The following is a 13,684-nucleotide window of genomic DNA, read 5'->3' as shown; positions in this document are numbered from 1 at the left end:
AACTTTACTTTTCAGAAATTTTACTGAAAGTAGAAACATGACATAAGCAAGAAACTAGAACACCAATATTCAAGTTAAAGTAAAAACACCAAAATAAAAACAAAAGAATAAAAAATTGTTTTTTTTTTTTTTTTTTTTTACAGTTTGGAAGTTTAATGTTTTTTTCCTGGGGTCACTACTTTAAAACTCATTCCGATCGGAATTCACGACCATTTCATCTGAAACCCGCTGAAATAAGCGGATTGTTTCTATAAAGATATTTTTTCGTAATTTCCGCTAATTTCAGCATAAAAACTAGGCACCGCTGATTCGATTCGTAAAATCCGCAAAAAGCCAATCCGACTTATTTTGCGGATTAAAACAGTCAGTTCGTAAAAATTTTTCGGATTAACAATCCGAAAACTAATTTACGAACCACTAGCGAATTTTTTTTTTGCGGATTCTCTTTGCTGTTCGGATTATTAATCCGAAAAACTTTTACGAATCAATTTAACTTTAATTCGCTTAGCGAATTATACGAATCGCGTTCCGTTCGCGTCACCATTAAATGGTGTGGTTCAAAAAAATTACATTTTTATTATATGCGCGTCCTATAAATAGTGGATTTCTTTTTTATTTTCAATCAGTCCTATTTGGAAATCTTAACCTACAACAATTCGTTCAACAGATCAAGTCTACTATTCTTTACTTACATTTATTACGGTAAGCCATTATTATCTTATCTTGATTTAAAAGTTAAGAATATTTCAAGCTAAATTTTTGCGGTTTTTTTTTTTTTTTTTTGTGGATCAAATTCCTTTGCGAATTATTTCGCTTTGCGGATTGCTTCAATTAGTGGATTGGTCCTATAAAATTTATATTGTTATGTTTCTTCTACTTAAATATTAGTAGAAATAAAAATAGAGATAAAAACTAGTTTGAAAAGTTGTTACGTTCATTTCAACAATTAAGGCAAATAACCTTTAAATAATTAGTTCTTTTATTGAAAGCTTTATGCATGCCTCAAAAATATCATTTTTTATTAAGACAAATATAAAGGAAAAACTCAATCTGATTTATTCCATTTTTATGTTATTTCATTTTTTTCTTCTTTTCAGATGCCTAAGCTATCTAATATTTGAGAATTCTTCAACAAGGTGGAGGAAAACAAGGCAAAATATAAGGCCTGTGTCAAGCCAAAAACCGAGGTGTCATTAGAGCTTGCTCACTAATTCAATAAAGATCTAAACAAAAGATTCGAAGGGGAGTTGATGAATATTGAATTCTCTATTGCTCATTTTTTAAATCCTAACAGGAAGAGCATGTGCTTTGTGGATGAGGGGGGAAAATTTGAAGTAGTCAAAACTGCAGGAAAGAAAGCTATGAAAGAACTGTCAAGAAAAGAAATTTTGGCCAGCCAAAGCACTCCTTCCCCTTCAATGTTGGATGATGAAGATGATGACGACTTTGATTTCACTGAACAACTGAGGAAGAAAGTGTTTGGTGCAGGTTACATTAATCCTGGAGGTGAAACAAGCACCAAGAAAGCCATTTCTGCTGAAATTGAGGGGTATTTGAATTCAAAACCAGTTCTAGCAAATACAAATGTACTGGAATTCTGGAAACAAAACCAGTATATTTACCCAATAATGTCAAGGCTGGCCAGAAAAAATCTCTGTATACCTGCTGCATCATCAACATCTGAAAGAGTTTTCTCAACAGCAGGGAATATATACAGCTCTAGAAGAACCAATCTTTCAATCTCAAAGGTTGAGATGTTGGTATATATGAAAGAAAACACTAAGCAACTCAGTAAAATTCAAGACATTGTGTGGCCAGGAAATGAATTTGGAAAATGATTAACTTTCAGTGTGATTTTGACTTTTTTTTATTTCTTAACAAGGAAATCATTTCGTTTCATTGTATATTTGAATATTATAAATAAATAAAAATGAATCTTATTTCAAAAGGATTTTTTATTCTGAACCCGTATAAATCCGTAAAAATAATTTCGGTTCGGATTCCAATTCGAAAAAAGTTTTTCGAATTGCAATCCGATCCGAAAGTATCGAATCGGATTGCAATCCGAAAAAAAAATCCGAAAAAATTTTAACGAATTTTTTTCCGATAAATTATTTTCGGATCAAATCAATCCGTAAGTAATTTGAACCGTTTAGCATAGTTAATTCGGTGCACAATCCGCAAACCGATAAACAGTAACGAATCGGCGGTCTCTAATAAAAACCCAATTAAAGTTTACGCGATTTTTGTGTAGCGGAAATCATAAATCCGATAATTTGAGCTAGCTTTTTTATTAACAGTTTCTTGTTTTGAAAACAAAAACAGAAATTAAAATCAATCTCTAACATTTCTCATTGACAAAATTAGAATAATAAGTTTCACATTTCATTTTTCACTGTCTACCTCGACAACAGATAATCAATAGTGGGTAAGAAATTTAAAATATGAATTAGGGCATGAATAAATTTCTTAGTTTTTTTAGACCAAACTCTATTTTCATATGAGTTTCTCAATAAATATCAAACACCAAGTTAATCATTAAATATTATTTGCAAAAATAGAGACTATTAAGGTTGTGTCACTAATAATGAAAGAAACTGCTTTGCGAATTGCAAATACTTTTATCTAGATTTCTTTATATTGCAGTAGAGCACACTGAATTTGAATATAAAAACTCAGAATTTAATTCTAGAATAGTTGCACTATATTCTATAGAACTATTTGAGTCTAATATCAAAAACAATCTCATCCAGTGGTATTAGCTTTTGACTCCCCATACTACTTTTGTTAGAATCTGTCACCTTCTTTGTAGTCATTTGTTTGATGTTGTCCTAGAAGTCCTACATAGTTAAATAATAGATTTTAAGTTTGTAACATTTTAAAATATTGATTACATCCTATACTATGATATTGCATTATTGCAGTATTTTGCACTATCTATATTAGGAACCATTTACACCTAGGGCAATAGGTCACTTTTACTATATTAAAATATTGTCAGGTAACTAAAACTGATGCCTGGCAATTTTTATTTTAGTAAAAATGACACAAATTTTCCAACTTACAAAATGTGTAAATAGCATCTAGGTGTCAACATAGACAGGTGGTACTAAAGCAATACTTTTTATAAAGTAAAATTATTAAGGATATGATAACCACTGACTTTCTCTCTCCTACAAAACTTTTACACAAAATGATTAAAAAGAGAATTAAACTTTTCCGGAGACAACAAATAAAGTTGTTCGATTGGTCAGAGCAAGCTTGATTATTACTTTAATTTCTCCTAAAAAAAATTTTTAATAAAAATGGAATCGAATTGTTCAATTTTAGTTTGCTAGAACAACTCTTAGGATATTTTTTGATGCTTTTTAAATGTATTTATTGTTATTTATAGAGTAGTAGAAGTGGCGAAGGCTTCCTTTTACCCAGTCGGCACAACTCGGCGATATGTTACGCGTGGTTTCTGTTACGTGTTTAAAACCCGCTAAAACATAGAGAATAACACGTTTCAAGAATCGGTTTTCAATCCGAGAAATAAACTTGCTATATTTACCGAAACACCAATTATAATTGTGATGTATTTTATAGAATATTCTGTTTTTACGGATGGTTTCACCGTTGCAGAATCGTAGTATGATTTTTTAATAGGTTTTTGTAATGGTTGTGAAACCAGTGATAAAAACACGTGAATATTTAAAAGTTGACATACGCGCAGAAGCAATTACGGAAAGTGGATACTGACGAAGTTTCCTTAAAATCCTATAAATATAGCATTAGCGGTTTTTTTTTATGAACTTATTTGAAGCATTTTAAAAAGTATAAATTGAAGGAGAGACTTTTGTAGAGCAGTTTTTAATGAGTAAAGAAGATTTAAAATTGAAAAGTTGTGTTCCCTACAACAGCTGCTTCATTTTGTATTTTCTTGAAGATTCAACAGTATACTTAGAGTACATTGGGGGAAAATATTTGTCAAAAAAAATATATTATTAAATATACATTTATATGGTAAGTAATTACAGTTTTTGTATGTATTAGACTTTAATGTTACTGCTTTTCATATATTTGTTGCCTTATGTAGAGTTTAGACCAAGCCTATGAAATATATTAGATATATCTATATTTCTGGTAAATATTTTTTGTTGTTGTTGCCATAATGTACATTAATTTGTTGGATATAAGCAAAAAAACGTTGGATGTTATAACAATAGTTGGATGTTATAATATTCTCAATAAAATGATAGCGTGTATATCTGTAATATGGCAATATTATGGATATATACCTATATTTATATTTTTTCTAATAATTAGGTTTGTTTCCTATATTTTAACATTTTACAAGTTTTTTTAGTTAATGCTGTAAAATTAGCAGTTTAACAAAAATGAAGATAGCAAATTCAACATCATATATAAAAGAATATATAAAGAAATGTCAAGCAGCTTTAGCTGGAAATATATTTTTGGCTTGTGCTTTCAATTTATCTTCATCAAGCTCTCATTCTCAAACGAAAGGGTATTTTATCAATTTTTCAAAGAAGCACTAAAGAAATTAGGTCTGTTGAAGTGGGCATAAATATTGACAACTTACCTGTACATTAACCATAAATTTTCAATTTTGGCTGATGGAATTTGGCAGCGTGGAATTTCTATTAATGACATTGAATTGCCATTTCGTGTTCTCTCATTTCTTTGTGATGCACCTGCACAAGCATTTATTAAATGTGTAGTGGGACACACTGCAAAGTTTGGTTGTGAAAGATGCTCAATAGAGGCAACACCAGAAAATCATAGAATAGTTTATTTAAAAACTGGTAGAAAGTTGAGAACTGATATAGTTTTGTAAAGGATGTTATCCAAATCACAAACTATTTGATAGTCCTCTTTTTCAGCTAAATGGAATTTACGTCATTAAAGATTTGCACTTGAAGTTACATTTGAACAGGTTACCTCAATAAATGAGTTAGTAAAATTTGAAAATGCCTTTAGGACAATAAAAGAAAAGTTTAAGTGAAAATTTGATGCAAATGGAACTGTGTGTAAGGATGCAAAAGCGCATTGTTATGCAATTTTAGACTCTGATGACGAAAAAAATACAATCAAAAGTTAACCATGGTAACCATGTGCCAAACAAGCAATATACTGACCATTTGTCATCAACACATGACTTACCTTTGATTTTGTCGACAGTTTTATTGTCATTAGTGACATGGAAGATTTCTGAAAAACAGTTAAAGACTTATTTAAGTGAAAGGTTAAAGCAAGGAATGAAAAGAGCACTTTCTGCCCAGAGACTGATCAATTTATGCATTTTCTTTTATTTGCCGTTTTTTAAATTTAGATATATGCATATATCTTTATATATATTTTTTTTTTAAGTAAAATTTTTGAAGAAATATAGCTACGTTAATTTTTTGGCTTGGAGAAAATAAAGAAAAGGAGAATTATGTTATAAATATAATGTAGTAAATAATGAAAGGAACATTAATGTTCCTTTATTATGATAATTTATTTTCCTTATAATATAAGTTGTACGTTGATTATCTTAAACGAACAAGTTATTCTAATAAATTAAAATGATTTTAAAAGTTTTCTTGATTGAAACTTTAGTATAAACACGTGACAGAATTAGTAAAACTCACGTAAAATCTAGATATTTTTAATTTCGCTTAACCCGTCTCGTACACGTATTTGATCAAGATTTAAGTTCCAAACTGAAACTTCGTTTAATACGTGCTTGAAACCTTTTAAGACACGTATTTAAAACCTCAATAAACACGTGTTTGAAACTTCATAAAAGACGTGTCAAACACCAGTAAAATTTCCGTGAAATCTACGTGTTCTTGGTTTACGCCTGGATCGTGACGAATACGTGTTTATAAGGGTTTTAATTCCGAAATTGAAACTAGATGTGCTGATTGGGTAAGGGCTTATAATAAGTTGCATTCAGGACCAATACATTTTGTCTAGTCAAAATGGATCTGCTTCTAACAAACCAATCTAAATTTATGGTAAGCTAAATTTAAACTAGGTTTAGAATACTTTTGGAAATGTAAGAAATTATTACATGTCTTAGTTAGTAGATGTTTGGAATGGGTAGTCCATTTTCAAGTTCAGGTTTTTTTCAAGATTGGTAACTTTTGGTGTTTTTGAGCCATCTGTGACTTTTTACCAAATCTTCTCATTAAAACATCTTTGAATTGTTTAATCCTGTCTGCCAAATTTTTGTGACAAACTCAATGACACTCGAACTATGTAGGCGTTTTTTTTCTGTCCCCTTGGATCAAAAACACCAAAGCACATTAAATATAATAACTATGTGTGAGAATAGTATTATGAATAGGGTCAACACAAACAGACAGCAATAACAATAAAGAATAACTTTGAGGTAATGTGATGAAAATTATTTAACATGACATAATAATTTCACTACTTTAAAATTACTGTTTAATTGTGGCTGTGTGCCTGTCTTTGTTATGCCTTAGAAAAAAAATTTTTTATTGGAAGTTCTATGGCATATAATTATTGCCTTTGTGGTATGTTTATAACATAGGAAAAATACAGTGAAAAAATTACTTATAACTATTTAATCGTTTTAATCGTTTAATAAAACATTGATTAGCTGGCCTTGTATATTGATAAAGAACGTCTTAAAACTCCTAAAACATATGAACGTGGGACTGTGGTAGTTGCACAGAAAGATTCATAATTGGAAATAAGTATAATGTATATTTAAGATAAGGATATTGGGTTTACTTACATTTCTTTTTTAAATTTGTTTTTCTTGTGACATTTAGTTGAAAGTTTGCTTAACTGTCCATAATATAAACAAAATTTTGTCGAATCCGAAGAAATTCATCGGGTTTACGATTTTTTAAGTTCCGATCGGAATGAGTTTTATAGTAGTGACCCCTGGTTATAGTGAGTCCAAATAATCGTATTTTTACGTTATCCGGGTAATCGAGTATTTATTTTTTTAATTACCCGGGTACCCTGGTATCCGGGTAATGAAAAAAAAATTTACCCACACCATGTTGTGTTAATTAAATTTAAAATAAAATGCAACAATTTTAGTTTTAAATCTATTTTTTATTTAAAAAATAATACTTTAAAAATAAAGGGTTTGTCAACCGTTTCCATTTTCAACTGATTTCGGGTTTTTGTGACAAAAGCTGAAGCTACCCAAAACACTCTTTCACTTACTATTGACGTTGGTTGTATTGTCAATAATGCTGTAAAAAGTTTTCCAATAGAGTCACCTCGTTTTGAACAATCTTTCTCCCACAACTTCATTTCTTTTTCCAATGTGGATTTTCTCTCATTATTTTCTTTCGGAACAGTCATAATTAATTCAATTGTTTTTTGGAGTTCATGATAATTTGATACCAAATCATTATTTGAAATTATTTCTTCATTTTCAATTGTTAACTCTGTATCCATCTGTGTGTTTGCAGGATCTTCATTGAACAGCCTTTTGAAGGTTTCTTTAGCCAATAAATGAATAGAACTTTTTTTTAAATAAGTAAAATGCCAGGTAATCTCTGGTTTAGGATAATTTCCAGATTGTAAAAAACGCAAGAGTGATACAACATCCTCATTTCGTCTTTCTTCAATTCTTTTCTTCAAAGCAGTGAACATTTCCATGGCTAACTGCGTATTTGTTTCTTTTAGTTTGTTTAGCAAAAAAATGCATACTCCTTAAGCTTTTAAAAGATTATTATTATCTTTACTGAGCTCTTTAACAGCAAGCTCAACCGGTTGTAAAACATGTGATACTTCTTCTAAAACTTTGATATTTTTTTGTGAACATTTTTGCTGACCTAATTCCATTAGAGCCTTTTGTATACAATCGTATATTTTTATGAAACGATTTACCATTGGTATTATTGAGTTCCATCTTGTTTTGCAATCGAGTAGCAATCGTAACTTTTTGCCTTCTTGATCTATTATATGCTTTTCAAGAACACTGCTTCGAACTGAAGAATATTTGAAAAGTTTAATAATTTTTCGTGTTTCATCAAGAATTTTGCCAATGTCTTCACGAAAGATTGGTAATTGTTTAACTAAATCATTTTGGAAATTTAAGTTACCATCGAAAGCAAATGCATCAGCTACCTCATCATTTTGTTCGGTAGTTTCAACACAATCATCATCTGCTAAATTTTCATCATATTCTAAATTCTCATCATCTTGGAAATTTGTATCAATTACCGCATCATCATTCGTAATTAAACTCCCACTATTTATAAAATACATCAAGTACAGCAAGATGTATAGCATGGTTGTAGCATAACTGAGAAAATGGTAAAATATTTTTCCCATATTTTACCATGACTGATGCTCCATCATGTGTGGATCCGACGATATCATTATCCATTTCAATTCCATAATCTTTAGGTTTTGCTTTTACCAAATCGATAGTGGCATTTGAATCACAAGAACCTATTATTGCAGATAGACCCAAGACTACAGGTGGCTTTATTGCTGAATGAAGAGTGATATTCATGAACCTTCTAACGTTTATATCACTCCATTCATCGACAGTAATACTGAATCTCTCTCCAGATTTTTTTTGCTCTAATAACGACGCCATTAATTCTTCTTTTTTTTCTTTATAAAAATCCATTATATATTTCATTACCGTTGTTTCACTTTTTGGCATTTTATAATTACGACTTGCTACGAAACCCCTAATGGCTTCAGATGAAGTAATTCCTTTGATGCTAAATCCATCTTTTGTCGCACATTTCGCCAATATTTCATTCAATGATTCTCGACTTATGAAATTTATTATTCCATTTCCAACTGATTTTGTGTTTTTCGAAGAAGACGCATCAGTTTCATTTGTGTCGCCCAAATTTCTTTTTTGTAAAGATATGCTATGTAATTTTAAATGATTAATCATTCCAGTAGTATTAGATCCCGGACGTTGAATTATAGATTTGCATGTGTTTGAAACTGACTCCGATTTCTCTTTTTTTGTAAAATATTTCCATACCTCTGATTTTTTCGAAGACATTTCTGGGTATATGTAAATAAATCACTAAAATAAAAAATCACAACATAAAAATTGAAAATTGAAATTTATACGTATTTAAATATGCATTTATCACTTGAAATTTAGTACATTTTACTCAAAACACTTCACTTACCAAAGGCAGCTATATATATTAGAAAATTAAGTATTTATTTTATTTATTTCACAATTTTTTTTTTAAATATTTCACTTTCTTGCAAATTTTACGTCGTACAACTTCAAATTACAAATGTTATTTATTTTATGTAACTTAGTTAAAAAAAAACTTTTGAAACTTAGTTAAAAAATCAACGGTTGCTAAGCAACTTTATTATAGAAAAAAAAGAAGAAAAAACGGTAGAATGCCGACACTCGATTGATTAATAGTTAAATGAATGTGGAATAATTACATTTTTTCGTTTAAATATTATACTCGATACTCGAAAATAATATTCCGAGTAGTCGACTACTCGGAACTTGCTTATAAAGTATCAATTACTCGGGTACTCGGGTAATCGATAATCGTAATTGGATTCCCTACTCTGGTTATATAATTTTTGCCGTTTTTTTAGCTTTCTGACGTCACAGTGCGTCGTTTGCCAGACAAAAAAACAACCACTAAAAAACAAAAAAAAAAAATCAAATTAAATAATGTTGAGTTTTTTTTAACCGTTGAGAGAATATTTAATCATTAGCCATTTTTTTATATTTATTATATCTCAATTTACGTTTTTAATTACTTTTAGCTTGAAATGATTTAAACAATAAAAAATCTCAAATGAGACGGGTTCATCAAATTAAAACCTTTTTGATAGAAACTCAAAAAGAGGCTATCTTTTAAACTCAAAAAGAGGCTGTCTTTTAAACAGAATTTTTTTCAAAAGAATTTTTTTCTGTTCAAAAAGCAGCCCCTCTTTCTGTGAAAAAGCAAATGATGAAGAGCAGACCTTGTTTTTTTAATAAGAAAAGATGAAAGTAAAAATAGTTATTAACGTTTGCTTTCTTCATATATTTTCTTGCCAAATCAAAAAATCAATAAGCTATCTAATTATCAAATTATCTATCATTATCTACGTTTCTTAATTTAAACAAAGTTGAAATCCGTTAAACTTTGAAAAAAGTTAATTACACGATGTCGAAATCCATTCAACTTCGAAAAAAAATTAACAAAACGGTTATGAAAGCCGTAAAAAGTTGTAGCTTTAATTTTTAATCAGCATTGAAAACCTGTAAAAGTTGTTAAAACTTAATTAAAATGATGTTTGGAGCAGCAAAAAGTTGTAAATCAAATTTTTAAGGTTATGAAAACCGTATAAATTTGTTTACAATTTATTCAACGAATTTGAAAACCTTATTACTTTGTGTATGTTATTTATTATGATTTAAACATCGTAAAACACCAAACAAAAATGCCAAAGAGCCATGGCTCACTGGTTTGGCAGTACTTCCTGAAGGAATACAGGGGAGATAAGGCAATAGTGTGTTCAATGTCTGCGAAAAGGATCTAAAAATGAATTCTGGGTCATTTTGAGAAAACGATTCCGAGACGCAGACCCTTAGTTCTATGTCAAAAACCCAGGGTTGTTTTGAAAGAAAGTTTACTCGGATGCGAAATTAGAATTTCTTTCAACAGCAATTTAACATTTTTTTTTTTAACAAATTTAATGTTTCTCAAACTTATCGCATTTTTTCTTGCAAGAACTTTATAAGATCATTTTTTTTTTAAATACCTCAAAAAAACAAATTTTTTTACCGCAAAATCAAATTTCACACGGGAAAAAATAAGTTTGTTAGATAACTTTGTCTTTTATAAAGATGCAGTTAAAATGGGATTGGATGTGATTGAAATGGGTGTGTCATACTTTCTTTACCACACATTTTGGTGCATGTTTCATTTGAAATAAGTATTTGATTTGCGTTCTTAAAAGTTTCTACGAAAGGAAACACCGCAAAAAACTTATCTTTAACCCAACACTGATACAAAGCCTATGGGGTTTTTTACGCACGTTCCAGACATGCGAATTAAGGTATTGGCATTTGGATTTTAAGATTATTTGTGTACACCAATAACTCTCACAATTTTTTCTATATAAAATCTTTTTTTAAAAAAACACTTTTTTTCAGTGCTAAAAATTTCAAAAAAAAAAAAGAAGAATGGAACAGAGCTTTAAAACAATTCAAAATGTCTTCCTCCTTAGAGAATACTAAAATGAACATTTCCACAGAGTTTTAAGCGATTCGCACGATTGCTTCAATAGAAATCATATTTTTAATGACAATATGTTTAGCAAAATTCAAAAACATAGAAAAATACAAAATAAGATTAAATAGTAAAAAAGAAAAGATCTCCACAGTTTCAAAAACTAAAAAAGCTCAGCAGACATGTTTTCAGTTTTTCAGCTTCCTTATCATAAAACCCTTTTCATTGGTGGCGCAAGTTCTATCGTCGAACTTATGCAGTTAGCAAAAACTTAATTGCGCATTTTCTAATTCTGCATTTATTGCAGTGAATTAATCTGGTGAGGGAAATGTCCCATTTTTATTCCAAAACTTTTTAAAACATCAATAATTCGATTTTACTTCATAATTTTTCCTACAAAAAAAACTCGGAAATTTCCGACATGTTTCAAAAGTTACCAGTTGCAAAAAGTACAATAAAGTTCCCACATCAAACAAAGCCCCATTCTTTTTGTTAGGGCAATTTTGAATGAAAATTATTGAGAAGCAACAAGTACCATTCATAACTTCCTGAATCATTAAATAAAAGTTAATTATAAAATTGAAATCATCAATAACAACTTATGGAATTAATTTTTGCATTAATTTTTGAGGGTTGTTTTTTTTGTACAAGGGTTAACTTCTTGCGGTGTCACTGTTCTTTATTATTGTATTTTTCGTAATAATTCATGCCTTGATAGTTTTTTTTTCCCCTTCTAACATGGGACCTAGCCATTTTTAGGTTTATGTTTTTAGAGAATCCAAGTCTTTTTAGTAAGAAAAAATAATTTTTTTCCACTCATACAGACTTTCAAGCTATTTAACAAATTAAACACCGTTTAGCGACGTTTTTTTAACTTAAACTTGAGAATATGATAAAGTAAGACTTCATTGAAAACATGTTTTATCTTGTAACTTATCAATTGAAGACCGCATTAGTCAAAGAACTATGTTTTGCGTTGCTAAGGTCATTGCTATGAAACTTTTTCTTAAAAAGTTCATTTATTCCAAAATCAAAATCAGTTTTGAGAAACAACTTTTTATGGTTTTTGTATGGTATTATTCTTTAATAAATTACCAATTAAATGATGTAAATATTAAAAAGTTATTATTTTGTTTTTTTGCAGATTTTTAGAAAATAATTGGTGGTTTTCCGCCTTAACAACAGACATTCTTTTTAATTTTTTAATTTTTTTAATTATTCGTTATATTTTATACATGGAAACCATGACCATTTTTGCATTAGATAACTATTGTTTTATGTGGCTGTTACTTGCAAAAAAATGTTAGTAACGTTAGTTACACCACGTTTCCTTAAAAAAAAAAAAAAAATCATACCGGAATCAATTCAAAATTTACTATTTTATGAAAATTACAATTTTTTACGAAGGTTTGACATAACAGTAGAAAAGTTAAAAAAACCTGTTTTGTCAAGTCATCGTGGGATGAAAGAGAACGAGCTTTTTCAACAGCTTGATGGCATAGGAAAGTATGTAACAACCCTATAATAATCAAATATTCGTTGACAAAATTCAAGGCATTAAATTTTAGTATATTAGAAAAGCATCGGCGTTTGGTTTTTATTTGTTAATAACGAATTAAAAGGATAAAGTAGATCATTAAGAAGATTGAGAAGATACTTATGCAACATTTTTAAACCTTAATTTGTGTTGAGAATGATAACTACGTAATTATGTAATACAAATTACGTAAGTGCGTTCATGTGGAACGCATTATAAAAACGTGCATAAGAATAGGAAATAAGGACTTTAAAAGAGATTAGAATTCGCGTTATATTAAAAGTTGTATAAAAATATCTTTATTGACTTATCTTAAAATAATATATATAATCAAACATATAAAAGGGTTATATGCTTAAGCGGATCACAACAATTTGTAATAAATTTAAATTGCTGACCTAACTGAAGTGTATTCTTTTTAAACTAAAATGATTTAAAAAAAAAAACAACCTTTTAAATTAAAATGTGATTACAAAAGAGAAAACGTATTTAAAACAGATTTTAGAAACACTTTCTTTTAATCAAATACCCAATTACAGAATCAAATACCCGATTGTAGTTCATGATTATGATTTCCAACTTTTGAATCAAAAGATTTATAGATTGAGAAGCGACGTGACTTTAAGAGTTTGTTTTTCAAAATTCAAAAGGAATTTTGCGACAAGTGGTAAACTGTTTTGTACATTTGTAGTTGATGTATGAACAACATGACCATGTACTTTTTTTTCATTTGAATACAAAGAAACCACGATAAACTGTTACTTTTATGAATACAGAAACATTAACTGTTTTAACATTAACTGCTCATCATTATAATATAAATGCTGTATTTTTGAATCTACGATAAATATGAACTAAAAATGTGATTGCCATACTTATCGTATGTCCAATGAATGATCCATTTATAGCTTTTTACTGTGAGAATAAAAATATTGTA

The 13,684-nt window shown here is 29.1% G+C and overlaps 1 protein-coding gene across 1 annotated transcript; it reads left to right on the top strand.

Moving 5' to 3' along the window:
* The first annotated feature begins 373 nt into the window (after positions 1-373).
* On the top strand, positions 374-1,964 carry LOC149877976 (uncharacterized). Its single transcript, XM_090074143.1, has 2 exons — positions 374-702; positions 1,098-1,964. Exon 2 carries the CDS (start codon positions 1,251-1,253, stop codon positions 1,836-1,838), a length of 588 nt encoding a protein of 195 aa, XP_089930269.1. The 5' UTR covers positions 374-702; positions 1,098-1,250; the 3' UTR covers positions 1,839-1,964.
* The last annotated feature ends 11,720 nt before the right edge of the window (positions 1,965-13,684 follow it).

The sequence above is a fragment of the Hydra viridissima genome, unplaced genomic scaffold (genome assembly GCF_058129835.1).
Source record: "Hydra viridissima isolate aposymbiotic clone 2 unplaced genomic scaffold, HvirCarnegie_v1 scaffold_16, whole genome shotgun sequence".
Taxonomy (NCBI): domain Eukaryota; kingdom Metazoa; phylum Cnidaria; class Hydrozoa; order Anthoathecata; family Hydridae; genus Hydra; species Hydra viridissima.
Note: the sequence above shows the minus strand (reverse complement) of the source record. Positions and strands in the feature narration are given on the sequence as shown.

Coding starts and splice junctions, on each gene's coding strand:
- LOC149877976 (XM_090074143.1), top strand. CDS start 1,251: ATGAATATTGAATTCTCTATTGCTCATTTTTTAAATCCTAACAGGAAG.